The following is a 19,577-nucleotide window of genomic DNA, read 5'->3' as shown; positions in this document are numbered from 1 at the left end:
GTTTTCTTAAAAAAAAACATTCCAACAAAAAACACTGTGCTATTTGAATTATGTCCATTGTGAAGCTAGATGCTTAAAATGCCTGAAGTTGCTAATGCATCAAACAAAAACTCGGTCATGAACCCTTCACCACTTAGATATGTATTTTATTGACAACATTTGTAGTTCCTTAGAAAGTTACATTTGATCAAAGACATTTCTTACTAGATTTAAGTATTAAAGGCTTAATTTCTAACTGTTAGATACTGATGAGTAGCAAACAGCATAAAACCTGAACAGGCTGTGAGCTACACGCAGGCTGTTCTGGGTTTATGCTGTTTGCACAGAGCCATTTTCACTTTGCTTCTGAGTGGAAAAGGGTTAAGGGGAATTCTTTTTTCCAGCATCACTTGACAAAAGAACAGATGCCCAGCAAGACTAGGGCTGCTTTTCATAATTGAAGCATCTTATTTTGTTTCATCAGGATTGCAAGGCATGGACATTTACCCAAAATTGATATGTATAATTATTTACACTTCAGTTTTCAATGAATAATGCATATTACGAAATGTTACGTTTGGGTACCCATAAACCGATTTTAACAGACATTTCCTGCATGTAATCTTCCTAAACAGCTGCATTGATCAAGAATGTAACCCGCATCCCAGTTATCGGTGAATGGGTCAAGTTCCCCAAGGGTACTACTTCCCCGTACCCCCCAAAAAAAATTCTTACCCAAAATTTTCGTACCGAATGTTTTCGTACCCATTTTTTTTTTTACCCAAATTTTGTTCGTACCCAAAAAAAATTTCCGCCCCAATTTTTTTTGTCCTACCCAATTTTTTGTTAACCCAATTTTGTTTGGCATTATTTTTGTACCCACAATTTTTGTACCCATTTTTGTTTCGTACCCAAAATTTTCGTATCCACATACACAATTTTGGTGATGTAGATAAACTTAAATTGATGCTTTTATATCCATCCTCCTCAAAAGCATCGTCACATCAGTACTGTCAGTACTTCGATTGTTTGTATGTGCCTAGGTGTATCCTGTTGATTGGCATGGGTAAATGGTCAGAATGAAAGGACCTGAGCATGCCGGAGTTTCATTTGCTCATAAAGCTCGACAAAATTGACCGGACAATCTTAAATTCAATTAGCATGCTTTATAGCCTTGGCTTATATAATATGTTTGCATTCTGTTCTGTTCTTGCACGTTCATGCATCAAGGTCAGAGCCAACATTATATTGGCAGACTATATTTTCTCCCCTTGTGCCAAAAGGTTCCATGTGACATTGAAATTAGAAGGCATATAGTACCTTCTTGCATCAATGAGGCCAATTATCAGATATGTTCAAGTATTGACTTTGGACCAAAATAACGTTCAAACATCCTAAAGAGACCTTACCTTTGTTACACATCTTCTTTCGTTTCAGGTTCAGCACTGTGACATTGGATGCAGAAAAGATGCTGATGTTCATCTGTATGTGCACATCAACCTCTGTAGTCAAGGCTCCCGTGCAACGAAATGTGATCCGAAATTCTGAAATATACCACATAATGGGGAGTCCATGCAATATACACACTCCACACTCCCGACTGTCAATTTCAATGTTCAACATTGCACAACCTGCAATGACCAGCCATTCTCCACATCTAATTGATTTTTATTGCCACTTCGCAAATCGAAAGATTGTGTCTCCACTTTTCTAAAACTTTCACATTTGGTGATAATTGTGAATTGCAGCTTGAGCACTGATTGTAAATGAGCAATTATGTAATCAGCACAATGCGCGTCAACATATTTGAATTTGAAGGAAACACTCGAGACATAATTGGAAAGTTGGAGGAAAAACGCAAGCCAAGACCCGCCCGCGTTATATTGGATGCAGTGTTATAACGGAGCACATTATATTTGAGTTACAGTGTTTTTTCTATATGGATATTTCAAGCTTGTAACAATGACTAAAAATGAGCCCAGTCTCATGTTCAGGTTATATAAGCCACCCTAAATCAACATAATTGGGCCGTGCTCTGGGAAAATGGGGCTTAACCCATTGCATGCTGGGAAATTTGTCGTCTGCTAAAATGTCGTCTGCTGAATTTCTTAAATTAGCATTTTTTTCGTTTTTTTTTCCAAAGAATACTATCAGAATAGAAAACAGTTTGGATCCAGATGAGACGCCACGTTTTGTGGCGTCTCATCTGGATCCAAACTGTTTGCAAAGGCCTTCAACATTCGGTTCCCGCACTGAAAGAGTTAATATATGTGTGTAAAGTGTTGACCCAGATTAGCTTGCGCAGCCTGCACAGGCTTATCAAGGACAACACTTGCTGCTTCTGTTGTCATAGTGAGGGTCCCAGGTTTGAGTCCAATTTGAGACTGGCAGCATGATTTTTATTTCTCAGCGACATCTATTCTCTGTGTAACCTTTAAACTGATCCAGCATGTGTTTTTTCACAATTTTGGGAATGAGTCCGGGTCCCTTGGGATTGGTAAAAATCGCAGTGTTTGACATTGGGAAATTAGTGTTGTTATTGTTTTACTAACAAATGCTTCAAAATTGAGATTTAAAGTGTTTTCAATATTATTTTCACTAAGGTGTTACTTGTACAGCTGGATGGGAGATTAACTAAGTTTTGAGATAAAAATAAAAAATAATTTTTTTGGAAATCTTAAATTGGGAATTTTTGATTCCATTTGGTAAAAATATATCCTTTTTTACATTGGGAATGGGGCTGAACACCAATTTGAATAATAAAACACCCCCCTATGACTCTTACTTGAGATTTCCGTAGGCACTTTTCCATCGGTTTCTATGCTGGGGATAGGCATGTCCATGGCCGTGGGGTTGAACACCTTGAAGCGCATCTTGTAAAACATCTGAAGGAGACAAACAGAAAGCTTATGTCAATGATGGAGCCTTATACTACCCTTAAAGCTTTACCCCTCAGATACCCATGTTGAAGCATTTGTGGTCCCTTAAGAAATCAAATACAATTACAGACTTTTTTTATAGAGTCAACTTTTAAAGGCTTCATTTCCAATGCTAAGGCACTGATAAGCAGCAAACAGCATAAAACCTGTTACTCGCAAGCTGTTCTGGTTTTATGCTGGTTGCAATTAGCCATTTTAGCTTTGCTTATGGGCATGAAGGGCTTAAATATTTTTCCCCCCAGTATCAGTTTTAAAAGCATATTGCACATTGTTCAATTCCTTAAATATAACCTTGAAATCTGAGAAATATGCGCTTTCAAGAATGGTTACATTAATAGTATGCAACAGTCTCAAGAAATCAATAGATTCTGACAATAAATACAGCATTTTAATTAACCCATTTATGCCTTGCGTCTAGAAAAAAGGCCTTTGCAAACAGCATAGACCCAGATGAGACGCTGCATGATGCAGTGTTTCATCAGGGTCTGCGCTGTTTACTTAAAAGAATTTCTGTAAGAAATAATATAAATATAGAAATAAATATACTAGACATCTCTAATTTTGGAAATAAATTGATCCAATTTAGAAGGATGGGAGAATCCACCAGGCATAAATGGGTTTATCAAACTGCAACTAAAATGTGTTACAGACTCAGCCGGCCCTACAAAACATGTTTACCAACACTAAAAACCTCAATGTCTAATTTAATCATTTGCACATAAAATACATCTATGTACCTATAAATGGATTTACATACAATTTGGTTAGAATTGAATATTTTTGATAAAGTATTTTTACAATGGACAAGAATGTTAAAAGTCAATTATAATGCCAAAATGATTTAAATACTAAACTGATAAAATAACAACAACCTGCAGCCTCTTGAGCGTTCACAAAGAAAATGCTGACCACGGAAGACACAGGACGCATGATGCACAATAAACTAGCAAATTCGTTTAATTGATATCCCCGCCAAATAAATTGTGGTTATGGATGGGTGTAGAACTAAAAGAAAAGATATAAGTGAATGGTTGTGCCTCTTGTAATTAAAAAAAAAATTCATTTGTACCTGTGATGGGTTTGCAGACAATAAAATGCAGATAGTATGTTTTTCATGAATCAATTAGCATTGACAGTATCATGGCAAAAGGAGAAATTGCTTGTTTTAAGCATTTTATTAAATGAAATCTAAGTTATTGCCCCGAAAAGTAACAACATACAAAAATAACAAAGGATAATAACTCAAAACTAAGACAGAAGAAGGTTCTTGAGCATTCAATATTTATTTAGGTGAACTAAAAAGTCTTGCCTTTTCCACTTAAACATTCAATCTTATAATATTCACTAAATTTTCAGAGTGTTGCAGAATGAAAACAACATCTGCCATGACATATATGGAAATAACATAAACAAGGGCTGTTTGTAAAGCATGCATGCCCCCCATATGGGCTGTCCGTTGTAGTGGCAGCCATTGTGTGATACGTTTTTTGTCACTGTGACCTTGACCTTTGACCTAGTGCCCTGAAAATCAATAGGGGTCATCTGTGAGTCACGATCAATGTACCTATGAAGTGTCATGATCCTAGGCAAAAGCGTTCTTGAGTTATCATCAAAAATCATTTTACTATTTCGGGTCACCGTGACCTTGACCTTTGACCTTGTGACCTCAAAATCAATAGGGGTCTTCTGCGAGTCATGATCAATCTACCTGTGAAGTTTCATGATCCTAGTCATATGCGTTCTTGAGTTATCATCCGAAAACCAATTTACTATTTCAGGTCACTGTGACCTTGACCTTTGACCTAGTGACCTCAAAATCAATAGGGGTCATCTGCGAGTCATGATCAATCTACCCATGAAGTTTCATGATCCTAGGCGTATGCATTCTTGAGTTATCATCCGGAAACCATTTTACTATTTCGGGTCACCGCAACCTTGACCTTTGACCTAGTGACCTCAAAATCAATAGGGGTCATCTGCGAGTCATGATCAATCTACCCATGAAGTTTCATGATCATGGGCGTAGGCGTTCTTGAGTTATCATTCAAAAATCATTTTACTATTTCAGTTCACCGTGACCTTGACCTTTGACCTAGTGATCTCAAAATCAATAGGGGTCATCTGCGAGTCATGATCAATGTACCTATGAAGTTTCATGATCCTAGGCCCAAGCGTTCTTGAGTTATCGTCTGACAACCACCTGGTGGACGGACCGACCGACCGACAGACCGACATGAGCAAAGCAATATACCCCCTCTTCTTCGAAGGGGGGCATAATACAGTACACTCCACGCGTTTTCCCCAATTTCCCTCCATACTCCGCGGGTTTCGACCTGGAGGGAGATTAAGAAAATCCCGCTATACGCGGCGTTTGCATAATTTTGGACGCGGCGGTTAACGATCGGCAAAACTGATAAGCCAACGCGGCGGCCCTCGGCGTTGGCAACGCGGGGGAAACTCCGCGTTTTACGAGATAACGATCAATTTAATTTTGTTTGACTTCCTGATTTTCAAATAAAATTACATTTATTACAAGTACATACATGTACATGTAGTATAATATTTACAATAAAAAAAAACAACCAAGATAGATCGATCCCGACGTGGTTGTAGAAGTAGTTGTTGTATAGAAAACTCGTTGATTTACGACACACAAAACGTCGTCTTTTAACTAATACTTACTAATTAATATAAACACAGTTTGCAACATTGTTTTTATTTTGATAATTTAATCCAAAGTTTTAACTTTTAACCGAAATCAACAAAATTCAATGTTCTCTGCGCTACAAAGTTTGTATAAAAAAATCAATACACGCACGCTTTGCAGGAGTATACATTGTACCTTGACCTTGTACATTGCAGCATAATTTTCGCGCGCTTTTGTCGGGAAATATACATGACTGTATATTGGAAGCATTTGTAAACGTCGTGTTAACAATTAAAAATCGTAGTGTGTTTCGGATTACGAATTATTATTCTCATTTGGAAATTTTACGGAACATTTATTCTTGTGTCATATGTGTAATGATTTAAATATTAATTTGTCAAATGTATTATATTAGACTTATTCATATCGTAGACGTACCTGTGAATTAAAAAACATAATTTTTATACGTATTAATTTTCTATACAATTATCTTTTTTATACATGTACTACAGTATTTAAACAATTTATTATAACAATGTTTTTATTTTTTGGCATGCCCAGTAGCACACTGCTAACGCGGCGTTGCGCGGCGATCACTGATAAGAACGGAAAGTGTCTGCATTTACCGACTAGCCTAAAGTAATACACGCCGCGGGAATTAGCGAACGCGGCGTAACGCCGAGCGTTTTATCGAGTTCACCTCGCTCTTCCAACGCCGCGTGAACACTCGCTAGCAGAAAAAACCCGCGGAGGGAGCGCGTTTTTTGGGGAAAACGCGTGGAGTGTACTGTAAGTTTTTAAGGTTAATCATCCATCATTGAGTTCGACCTTACATGAAGCATTTGTGTAACCTGGACCCTCGATATGAATCGTATGACCTTACATGAAGTATATTGTGCGACGTTGACCTTAACCCTAGACATGAACCTTGACCTTAACCCTAGACATGAATCTTGACCTTAACCCTAGACATGAACCTTGACCTTAACCCTAGACATGAACCTTGACCTTAACCCTAAACATGAATCTTACATATGACACAGCAAGGAAGAAGATGGAGAAGAATTATGGAAGGTTATTACAGAATCCACTGATGCATAGTAAAATAATGGCTTAGTAATAATTATTTATACAAATGTGTGACCTTTGATGTGTGACCTTGACTTTGGTAAAAGACACATAGATCTTGCACTGCCTGATAATTGAGAACAATTACATCAGGACATTTTGAGAATCCATCTTCAATATTGCAAAAGTATTCATAAAATGAGCGATTTTGGCCACATATATTTGACCTCTGACCTTGAAGGATGATCTTGACCTTTCACCACTCAAAATGTGCAGCTCCATGAGATAAACTTGCATGCCAAATATCAAGTTGCTATCTTCAATATTGCAAAAGTACTCATAAAATGAGCGATTTTGGCCACATATATTTGACCTCTGACCTTGAAGGATGACCTTGACCTTGACCTTTCACCACTCAAAATGTGCAGCTTCATGAGATACACATGCATGCCAAATATCAAGTTGCTATATTGAATATTGAAATGCTGCAAAAGTGTACATTAAATGAGCGATTTTGACCCATATATTTGACCTTTGACCTTGAAGGATGACCTTGACCTTTCACCACTCAAAATGTGCAGCTCCATGAGATACATATGTGTGCCAAATATCAAGTTGCTATCTTCAATATAGCAAAAATTTTTGCAAATGTTAAAGTTGGCGCAAACCAACCAACAGACCAACAGACCAACCAACCAACCAACCAACAGACAGGGCAAAAACAATATGTCCCCCAGTATATACTGGTGGACATAAAAAGCATTTTTTCAAGATACAAAGGGACATAAGTCCGTAATTAACAGATGGTGTACAATGCCATTTGGCGTGCATTATCCTCTTATCCATATATATATACTCATACCAAGTTGCAATGAAATCCGCCAAAGCACTTTTAAGATATGGCTCCAGACACAAAAGTGCCGGACGGACGGAAGGACAGACGGAAAAACGGATGGACGGATGGACAATTGGACAACGCCAAAACATTCCTCAGCCTATGGCGGGGGATAACAACTGACAAGAGGTGATCACAAAAGCTCACCATGAGCATGTTGTGCTCAGGTGAGCTTAACACACAACAAATATGCCATATTTTCTGGGGATGGGTAGGGGTGAGGCGTGCCCAGTACATACATCTGGTGGTTTTGAGCGCAGGTTCTGCCAGGTGAAGAAGATGGAGTCGATGTGGAGTGGTATGGGCATGATAAAGGTCAGCGCATACTTGTTGAGGATCCCGTTACGCACATAGTACAGCTCAGAATCTTGTATACCTGGAATTAAAAGAGTATATTTTAGCCCTGTCCTTTGAAAATTGAGGCTTAATGGATGTGCGTAAAGTGATGTCCAAGATCTGCCTCTGCAGTCTTAACAAGCTATTCAGGGACGATGCTTTCTGCTTTGATGGTATTTTTCGTTTAAACGAAGTCTCTTCTGAACTAAAAAACTGAAATCCAGTTAAGGCAGAAAGTGGCATCCCTGACTGCACATGCTAATCTTGGACTAAATGTTTGCACATGCTTTAAATACCATTTTCCCAGTGTGAGGCTCTTTTGTTTGTTTTTGCTGAGATAATGCATTAAGTCATCACTGGAGAGATAGGACTTATGGCTGAGATAATGCATTAAGCCATCACTGGAGAGATAGGACTAATGGCTGAGATAATGCATTAAGTCATCACTGGAGAGATAGGACTAATGGCTGAGATAATGCATTAAGTAATCACTGGAGAGATAGGACAAATGGCTGAGATAATGCATTAAGTCATCACTGGAGAGATAGGACTAATGACTGAGATAATGCATTAAGTCATCACTGGAGAGATAGGACTAATGGCTGAGATAATGCATTAAGTCATCACTGGAGAGATAGGACTCATGGCTGAGATAATGCATTAAGTCATCACTGGAGAGATAGGACTAATGACTGAGATAATGCATTAAGTCATCACTGGAGAGATAGGACTAATGGCTGAGATTATGCATTAAGTCATCACTGGAGAGATAGGACAAATGGCTGAGATAATGCATTAAGTCATCACTGGAGAGATAGGACTAATGGCTGAGATAATGCATTAAGTCATCACTGGAGAGATAGGACTAATGACTGAGATAATGCATTAAGTCATCACTGGAGAGATAGGACTAATGGCTGAGATTATGCATTAAGTCATCACTGGAGAGATAGGACTAATGACTGAGATAATGCATTAAGTCATCACTGGAGAGATAGGACAAATGGCTGAGATAATGCATTAAGTCATCACTGGAGAGATAGGACTAATGGCTGAGATAATGCATTAAGTCATCACTGGAGAGATAGGACTAATGGCTGAGATAATGCATTAAGTCATCACTGGAGAGATAAGACTAATGGCTGAGATAATGCATTAAGTCATCACTGGAGAGATAGGACTAATGGCTGAGATAATGCATTAAGTCATCACTGGAGAGATAGGACTAATAGCTAATCTATTTTAACCGCCACTTGCTATATTATTTATTTTAAGTACGGTTTACACAGAAAATACCATTGAGATAAGTAATTTAGTGCTCATAGTGCTGGAGTATTTTTTGTATGTAAACATAATTCATAAAACCATAAAAATCATAGAAATTGTTTTTGTTTTGGGTGCAATTAATCTAACATATCATCACCTTCAAGAGTGCTTATTTTCATTTATTTTACATATTTCATTTGTATGGGTTATTATAAAACTATTTATTGTTTTAACATCCATGAACACTTGCATACTGGAAAATTATTTTTTTTAATGCCTTTTTTGCCTATATAGAGATGGTTATTACAAGACCTCCCACATATATAAAAATAATCTCAGTTTAATAATTACACTATCGCATTTCCTAACATCTCCCACATCTTATTAATATGAAACACATTTTCTTATGAGCAAAATAATAATAATGACTACTTGACATACAAATCCCTAAAGTAGAACACTCTTTATTAAATGAGATAATAAAATTGACATTTATTGCGCATAACAATTTCAGGCTCATGCAGAACCAGGTTACCTAGATTTGAGCACTTTATTTATTCCATAAAAATGTTTCCTAAGTGCTGACAAAAACATATTAGTTCTACATTTTACTTTGATTTCTCAACATTTAAACACATAATTAAACAATTCCAAGAGGGCTGATTGGCTATGAAATGTAGGAACTGTTACATTATTGAGCTTGAGTTCACAACATAACTACATGTAGCATATCAAGCTTTGAACTTAAATACCACTTAAAATTGTACCATGTGCACTCTGTATATCTTTGAATTCAGACAGCTCAATAAAACAGATATTGTAAGTGCCTGGGTTAAATAGATTTGTTCCACTTCATTACAAGTATATATGTTTTCAAATGTTGTTCCAGGGCAGGTTTTTGGCAATGTAACATTTCACACAATACACAAAACAACATCAACATAGTGTTTAAATTGTTTTTGGACTTTATGAGAATGCATTAAATTAACATGAAATCTTTATGGGAAACAAAAAAGACAGATTTCAAACTGATATATTATCAAGGGAAACCATTTCAGTGATAGAAAAAGGGATAACACTTTAAATTGATACAAAGAAAAAAACTTTCTATTGATATTCAAAGGGAGATTATTTTCAAATGATAGATCAATTAAAATTATGTTTATTTAATAGACACAGGTAAATTCTGTTCAGTTAATAGACATATCACATTCAATGTATGTACCAAGGGAGATTATTTTCAATAGAAAACCAAGAGAGATAATTTCAAAGTAAAGCCATTAGAAACTGATAGAACAAGGGAAATAACCTCTACTGAAATATCAAGGAGATCATGTCCATTGATAGAACAACGAGTTCATTTTGCATACCTATTATTTCCAACAGATAAGCAATGAATATCATTTTCAAATGATAGTGCAATGGAGATATTTTGAAATTGATAAAACAAGGGCAATCAAATTATTTTGCACTTGGTAAAACAATGTGTGATACAACAAGGAAGATCATTTTCAACTGATGGAACAGGGGAGATAATTTTCAATTGATGCAAAAGGGGTCATTATTTTAAATTCAGCTAAATTAAGGGATAATTTTCAACTGATAGAACTTACTTAAAGCCCAAGTTTGCGGAATATATCGTTTTTCTGCATATAAATTGTATAGCGAGAAATAAAATTTACATAAATTCATTGAAATATAATTTTTATCGAGGTTGACTTCGAAAACCTGGTCAAAATCGGTTTTGAATCGATAAAACAATATATATAAATGACCATAAATACATACAATAGGCAAAAATCATTGCAGTGTCGCGAGTTATGCAAATTATAACTATATTTAGCTTTCGCTAAGCATTATTAGCATATGGAAGATAAATACATAGATTAAGCAAAAGCGTAGCATTGCATTGACTCAGTTTCCGTTTGTAACAGATGTATTTGCATTTGTTCTTTAACCTTCTCTCCTCTAAATTCGCCCGTATCCCCAATTTTGTTTGTTTAGGTTTGAAGTAATGTGTCGAATCATGAATATAAATAAGGTCGTTTTCGTACTATACCGTACTCGACCCCAAAATAAAAATCGCTAAAATGTTTGTTTTCAACCGATTTCAGTGATATCCTCAATAAAAACACGTTTTCTTACGATTCTGCCCATATATATAGCAATGACAGGGGACTTGAATAAATCATTAAATTATGAATATGAAAAGAAGTAAACTAACATTGAACAATCTATTTGAGTGATATTCCAATTTTACAGACATTTACCCATTAAAAACAAGGCATGGACTGTATCAGATATAATAAAATAACGCCTTACAAATAATCATTAGTGTCATCTTTAATTGAGCACATGGCTGATGAATTTCAGAAATAAACAGACAAAAAAATCTTGCTTTTTGCAAACTTTAAAATGTTAATACCATGTCAACACCTTTTTTGTCATACATAAACTTCACAATTATCATACAACACGGGTGTCATGGTAAGTAAATAATAAGCTAAATGGGCTATAAAATTGTTTGAGTTAATGAGTTGTGGCATTTATTCTTTTCAAGATTATGGCTTAAAATTCTTGTAGCAACTGATGTCATTTCTTGCATGAAACATGATGATTTATTGTGACAGTAATAATACAACTAATACTGTAAATGTTCACAATATGCGTATTCACCTTCTTTTTACAATTACCTACATTTTAAAATGTTAAGTAGTAAACACATAAGAAAACATTAAAAATTAACTCTTACAAAATACAAGTAAATGTTTTTTGTCTGTCAAAATGTTGCTTTACCCTTTCCCACTCAGAAGCAATTTAAGTGAAAATGGCTCCTTTCCCACTCAGAAGCAAAGTGAAAATGACTATGTGCAAACAGCCTAAAAACCAGAACAGCCTGCGAGTACTTCACAGCCTGTTCAGGTGTTATGCTGTTTGCTACTTATCAGAATCTTATGGTTGGAAATGGAGTCTTGCAAACTTGAATCTAGTTAGACAGTTCTTTAATTAAATATAACTTTCTTAAGGACTACCAATGCGCCAAAATACTATCTAAGTTGTAAACAGTTAATTGACTATTATATTTGTGCGTAGATCTAGTGTTTATAATTCTGATAGGTCAGGTGGTTCAAGGTCAAATCTGTGCCGCTTTGTTTTTTTGTTTTTTTTGTATTATTATATCCCTTTACAAAATATTACTTCCCTTGTGAAAATAACTGCCAAATGATAAATAGAAATTATCTCCCTTTAAAGCTTGTTACTTTCCTTGGATTTTTTTTTTACCTTTGACCTAGAAGGATGACCTTGACCTTTCACCACTCAAAATGCAGCTCCATGAGATACACATCCATGCCAAATATCAAGTTGCTATCTTCAATATTGTATGGCCAATGTTAAAGTTTTCGGATGGGCGCACAGAGACGGACTGACGGACAGTTCAACTGCTATATATGTTTGGGGGGGGGGGGGGGGCATAAAAAGTTTGGTACAGAAAACATTGACTGCCAATCAAAAGTTCAGTGTGTGTCTGTTTTTGGCAGTTCCATCTAAAAGCTACTAGCATTTCCCACTGACAAATTATTATAATTACCCCAAGCTTTGATAAATTTGTTTTGGTTTATATTATCATTCCATTTGGTGTGAGAATTGAATCAGGAAAATGATAAAATTATCATTGTGAAGATTACTGAATTAAGGAAACCTAACACCTGTTGTCTGCATTCAGTCTGGAGAGGAGGCAACTCTGTTGAATGGCCTCACATGATACCAATATGTAAAAAAATTCCCAAAGCAGATTTACAAGGGAAAGAATGCTGTGCGTAAAAACAACCTCCAAGCCCCACCCATTTAACAAGTGTAAGAAAAACATTTCTTTTTCTAATTTTTTACTACTGTAATATTTATTTTTACCCCCCCCCCCCATAACTAAAAAACTTGTTTACATGGCTGATAGAAGTGAATTGTTCTCCTCTATTACAAAATGTGGACATGGAAATGTCTTCACACATGAAAAAAAGTTTTATATTTATTATAAATAATTTCAGTTTTGTAAAAAAAAACATTCAGAATGCACAATAAGAAAGCTTTTAAAACTGTAAGTTAATGGATATAAACTTAAAATGTTTATATGTAACATCATGCATTATAAACCTGCTCATCAAATTTACTTTAAATAACATTTTTTCATCAGCACACTTTTCCATAATTAAGCTTCGACTTTAAATATGAATTTTTTTTGAAACACCAAACAAAGTGGGGGTTTATGGAAAGGAATAGTAAATTGTGTTAACTGGACAGTCCTGCAATGGTTCAACAGTATAAAATTTCATACTTCAAAGTTTTCAGGTCCTGTTTAAACTTATTGACTTCAATCTAAAGGTCACAAAGGGTTCAAGTCAAACTGGTCACTCATTAACTCAGAGTGGTCAACCAATACCAAACAATTCAATGTATTTCTTTGATAATTTCATGTTTTTTCTTTGACAATTTAATTAGAGAGCTCAACCTTGAGGCAAAATTACTTCTGTTTGTGTTCAAAACTCGAGTTTGAGACCTCCAGCAGACGTACTTCAAGCAAGGCTTAATAAATCCTCACACACTTTTGTTATAAGTTTGAACAAATATTTCAGATTTGCAATTGTTTTGTTGTTATTGTGATTTTTGTTACGATTTTCAAAACTAGGAAAATTTAAAGCTCAATTAATGAATATTATATATATTTTATATATTAAATCAACTGTTCTGCATAGTTGGAATATGTTACAATAACATTATATCATAATTAAACTATTACACGTTTAATGTTAACACTGGCCAATTTCGAAATTGGTCCCAAAAGAGTGCCGTCATTATCAAAAGAAAATTAAATCATTTCCTTACCTGTAATAGCAACTTAAATAACACAACCCAATAATAGACTGATCAACCTATAACTAAAATCATATCTTTAAATTTGATGCACGCATTTACATTATGTGAAATGATAATCCTTATCATTTACAAGCAAATAGAGATATATTGTTAAAACTGTCAAGTATCGGCAATTACAGCTTTATTTATGGTCCCCAAGCACAATTCTTCATAATGTCTTTATATGTCAATGCACTTTAAGAAACACAACCAGTTTAACCAAAGCCTGAACTTTACAGGTACAAATTATACGATCAAATGTCCCTCCTAAGTCAATGAGGGCAACTGTTTCCTGACATGCAAAAAAAACAACCCAAAATCTTAACATTGAATACATGTAAATAGAAACATAATAAATTAGCGTTATCACACTATATCCATGGATTTTAAAGTTTGTTTTTTCCTTTTCAACTTACTTAACATTGTTAAAGTTGTTTTTTATCTGATTTTTTGACGTTTTTACATAAATCATGTCACATTAACAGAAACATTACTTACTACATGTGTTGTCATTATTGTGAGTGTGTATGTGTTTATATAATGAACACAATTATTAAAAAATTGGATTTGGGTATATAATTTGTAAAGATAAAGGTGTTTCAATGCTTGCCCATAATTGTTTTCTGATATTTGTAAGTGCACTTGAACACAATTTATGATGTGCCCTATACAAGAATGTCTTTGCAACTGGAAGTGTTGTAAAGTCACAAGCTGAGGGGCAACAAACAGTGCACATAAGCCTGATATTTGTAAGTGCACTTAGACCAGGACTAAATTTATGATGTGATCCAACTCTTTCAGTGCGGGAACCGAATTTTGAAGGCCTTTGCAAACAGTTTGAATCCAGATGAGACGCCACAGAACGTGGCGTCTCATCAGGATCCAAACTGTTTGCTTTTCGGATAGTATTCTTTGAAAATAATCGAAGAAAATGTTAATTTTAGAAATTGAGCAGACAACATTTTAGCAAACAACAAATTTCCCAGACATGTGCAAAAAGTGCCTTCCAAGATATGCCTGCACATTTTGCACAGGCTAATCAGGGATAACACTTTTTGCATAAACTGGACCCCCATCCCACTCCATCCATCATGAAACCAGAAAAGCCTGGGAGCAACTCGAAGGCTGTTCAGGTTTTATGCCGTTTGCTGCTCATCAGTAACCTTTCTAAACTTGAATCTTAGAAGTATTAGAAGGTCTTTAACTCTTTCAGTGCTGGAACCGAATTTTGAAGGCCTTTGCAAACAGTTTGGATCCAGATGAGACGCCACAGAACGTGGCGATTCATCAGGATCCAAACTGTTTGCTATTCTGATAGTATTCTTTGAAAAAAATGGAAGAAAATGCTAATTTTAGAAATTCAGCAGACAACATTTTAGCAGACGAAAAATTTCCCAGCATGCAAAGGGTTAATTTAAATTGCTTTTTGCTATGGGACTATAAACGCTTACAAGTGTGCTTCTGAGCAGGAAAGGGTTTACCTACTCACACTTTCTCCAGATTATGCTGGTTTACCACTGCAATGAGTGCACACACTTGTCACAACTTTCTCCAGATTATGCTGGTTTACCACTGCAATGAGTGCACACACTTGTCACAACTTTCTCCAGATTATGCTGGTTTACCACTGCAATGAGTGCACACACTTGTCACAACTTTCTCCAGATTATGCTGGTTTACCACTGCAATGAGTGCACACACTTGTCACAGTCACTGACAAGTGACATGGCAATCAGTCTGGAAGGGGAAGAATGGCTGTACAAGTAATTTTTTGCTGCCAGTCAAGTTTATTAATAGTAAAAAAATTTGTTATCAACAAAAATGTTTGCTGTAATTTGTTACAATAGGGCCAAATTGTGATCATGAAATCCCTGTAGGACGCACTAAAGTTGTGTTCATATTTTTTCCAAGTGGAGTTCAATTCCATATCTAAATTTTAGGTAACAATATTGCCCATGAATGCAAATGAAATCACTACATAGTCAAATTTTTCGACCGCTTATTTACCTTGTTAAAATTGATGTGTCTCGTATTACAGCGGGCAAGCTTTTGAGTTTAAGCTGATTTGTCAACCAATTATTCGGTTTAATGGAAGTAAATATTTGGGTATGATTTTTCACATGAAATTGAAGTACTTGGACAATGGAGAAAACGCTGCCACCACTTAACACCATAAATTTCGTGCCACCAGGTACTTGTCAAGTGTTTGCACCCGTTTCACCAGCGTTTTTCACGCCTCACCTTAAACTGGAGAAAAAACTTAACTAAATATGACAACCAGTAAATGAGAGACACGCCAATTGCTTCAAGCTTGTTTCGTTTATGTTGTTGTTTTTTGGTCTGTTTCTTATTTGTAATGTTGTTTTGGAAAAAAAAGGGCAATCATATTGCTTTATAAGGTCTCAATTTCATTCTTTTTCAAATTCATGAAAAGTATTGAATAAGTTAATGAGAGGTTTATGACCTTTGCATGAATCAACATGTACCTGGTAAGCTCTGGTCTACATGTACTTGAATGAACGATTAGTAAGGATTCCTGAGCTAACACTACATTAAGAAACCACCAATTCATGAACAGTTCAAGAACAGTTATTAACTAGTTCTTAAACAATTCATGAACACTGTGTTAATCACCAGTTCAAACTCATGTTCACCAACATTGAACTGTCTGCATACATGTAGTTGTCATTAAATTCGGTTTATGACTCGTATGTTAACTTAAAGTCCAAACTTTCATAGGTTCATGTACTGTTGCAAATGCCCCTAAGATTTCTACATCTACAAAATAAATGCAGCAAACCAAATATTGTTAGCTACATTAAACTTTCACTCAAAGCACAACTCAATACATTACTATAACAAGCTTAACTGATGAACAAAATGATTGTAACATTTCAATTTCCCCCACAAAATAGCTGATATATTTATTATTTTTAGAGATCTCCGAATTATAAGGGGATTTTTTTCCATACCATAATGATTTCAAGTCAACTAAGCTCTTAAATCTTGATGTCAAAATTTGATCTTTGGTTGACCAAACACCATAATTCAATTACGGACAACAAAACTATTTGCTAAATAAACTCAATCAAGAGACAAATGGACTGAACCCTTCACTTTTTGAGAGCACTACTTCAAGTAATGGATTTATAAGTGAAAAGTTTAGATATCTCCCAAGCAGCAGTGTTAAATTTATCTTTGAAATTATGTAGGAATTCATCAGGTCATAAATCAGCCGTTTGACAACACAACAAAACACTGATGTCAGAGCTAGATTTGAGTACACATACATTTTGGATTGTTTTTTTAACATTCAATTATTGAACACTTATTAATCAATATTTAATTCTTATCTTTCAAAATATATGGGCCGTGCTCTGTGAAAAGGGGATTTAATGCATGTGCGTAAAGTGTTGTCCCAGATTAGCCTGTGCAGTTCGCACAGGCTAATAAGGGACGACACTTTCTTCAGAAACTGGATTTTTGCTAAAAAGAGACTTTCTGTAAACGAAAAATATCATAAAAGCAGAAAGTGTTGACCCAAAGTGCTCTATTTCGAAACTACAACATTAAAAAAGCTATATATAGTATTCAATATAATTCTCCCATTCTCCCATGCTTCAGATATTAACAATTTATAATAGATGAAATTAATAAATTTGATGTATGAATTTTAAATCAAGTTAATCGGCCTAAAGAATCTACATAAAGGCTATCATTTTCATTTAAATATGTAACAATTTCTCACAATGTCTTATTTAATTTAGTAGTTATACAGAGCGTTTAATGATATCAAATGTTTTGAGGACCATAAACCAGATCATATCACACCATTTTAATATTTTATAGACCCTTAAATCGTAATATCCATAGCTTTGCATGGAAACCTGAACCCAAAACCTGAATGTGCAGTTTACAGCAGTGAAACAGATTATGCAAATGTGACTCATAGGAAGTTCATGTGACAACTTCATGAAATCCACAGGTTCTGCCACTTAATTATAAGTCTTCCCATTATATAACTTAGTTTTTTCAATTAGAACAAACACTATTTGCCTGAATATGCACTAATTTGTTGACCGAACATCTTTGCAGGTCAATTAAACTTGATTTTGTTTAACAAACATGTAATTCATAAATCAAGACACTATTTTTCTAAATGTATATATAAATTATATTGATTTATTTTTATATGAGTTTTAACTCAGTCAAGCAGTCATATGGTTGTGTAAAAAAGCAAATATGCAGCACACGTTTTGGTTTCACATTGTGCATTAGTAATTAACAAGTATAATCTTTATTTAAATATCTTACTTTGTCCAGCTGCAATACATAATCATGTTCTAAGCAAAAAATATTGTTCAAACATGTTGTTTTCAGTGTGAAAACAGTACATCAATTTTTAGAGAGAAAAAAACAACAACAAAAAAAAAGCATTCATGATTCTTTTCATGTAAGAAACAACCCTGAAACTTCAGGGAATGATCTTCATTTTTGCACTTCCAGGAAATGCAGCCCAGCCGCTACCAAGATTATATAATTCAAAAAGCTAATGCAACAAGATAACAAGAAGCTCTGGTTCTTGTCACAAAATGACAGAGAGTCTGGGTGTTTCAAATCGCAAAATGGTTTTTACTGTGTTTAAAAATATATCAGTGTTTGTTGCAAAGTTTTTAAACACTTTTATCTAGATTCTATATGTGATTAGATCAAAACTATATACAAAACATTAAAATATTTTATTACAAAATCATAAAGCAAACGCAGATTTAAATGTTTAACAAATATTTCTTTAGAAACAATTCTAGTGGTTTAATGTGTAACTGCCAGAATGAAAAGTGTTTGCATAAAAAATAAATGACATTTTCCTCAAAAACAAACTTTTGCATTTTTGAAAGAATAAAAACAGCAAAAAATAGGTAGCAGTACGTAAATTTGTAACAAAAATTAAAGAGGCCCCTTTGGATATGAAGAAATGATAACACGCATTAGCCTTCATTTAGAATTTTCTCCGTTGTCAATAAAGGCATTGCTGATCAAGAATATGGTTGATTGGGAACCGATTTGGAAATTTAGTTGTCCGATTAACAACCAAGCTATGTGCGTTTAATATTAATGGTCCACAAAGGATATTTATAAGCCTGCTGCCAATAACGTGTCCCGCTGTTTAAGAGCAATCAATTTTAACTGTCTAGTTCAAGATATGGTTTCATAGATTAATAAACCTTTAACATTATATTCCTTAGACCTTACGATAACATTTGTTGTATTAATAACCCACTGAAAAATGTCATAGAGGCACTTACACACATGCATTAACCCTTTGCATGCTGGGAAATTTGTCGTCTGCTAAAATGTCGTCTGCTGAATTTCTTAAATTAGCATTTTTTTCGATTTTTTTTTCAAAGAATACTATCAGAATAGCAAACAGTTTGGATCCAGATGAGACGCCACGTTCTGTGGCGTCTCATCTGGATCCAAACTGTTTGCAAAGGCCTTCACAACTCGGTTCCCGCACTGTAAGGGTTAAACCCCTTTT

The 19,577-nt window shown here is 35.0% G+C and overlaps 1 protein-coding gene across 3 annotated transcripts in view; it reads right to left on the bottom strand.

The window, feature by feature from the left end:
* The window catches only part of LOC127835403 (tyrosine-protein kinase RYK-like), a 106,056-nt gene that overhangs the window by 70,765 nt on the left and 15,714 nt on the right, over positions 1–19,577 (bottom strand). For 2 of the 3 annotated variants that reach the window (XM_052361816.1, XM_052361815.1), the window contains exons 2-4: positions 7,768–7,904; positions 2,765–2,864; positions 1,389–1,523 (exon numbers count right to left, since the gene is read on the bottom strand). In XM_052361816.1, the coding sequence (XP_052217776.1) occupies positions 1,389–1,523; positions 2,765–2,864; positions 7,768–7,904 (372 nt within the window). Of the gene's footprint in view, positions 1–1,388; positions 1,524–2,764; positions 2,865–7,767; positions 7,905–15,527; positions 15,723–19,577 lie in introns of those variants that run through there. The other variant, XM_052361817.1, reaches the window with a different exon arrangement.

The sequence above is a fragment of the Dreissena polymorpha genome, chromosome 6, assembly GCF_020536995.1.
Source record: "Dreissena polymorpha isolate Duluth1 chromosome 6, UMN_Dpol_1.0, whole genome shotgun sequence".
In the NCBI taxonomy this organism is placed as follows: domain Eukaryota; kingdom Metazoa; phylum Mollusca; class Bivalvia; order Myida; family Dreissenidae; genus Dreissena; species Dreissena polymorpha.
Note: the sequence above shows the minus strand (reverse complement) of the source record. Positions and strands in the feature narration are given on the sequence as shown.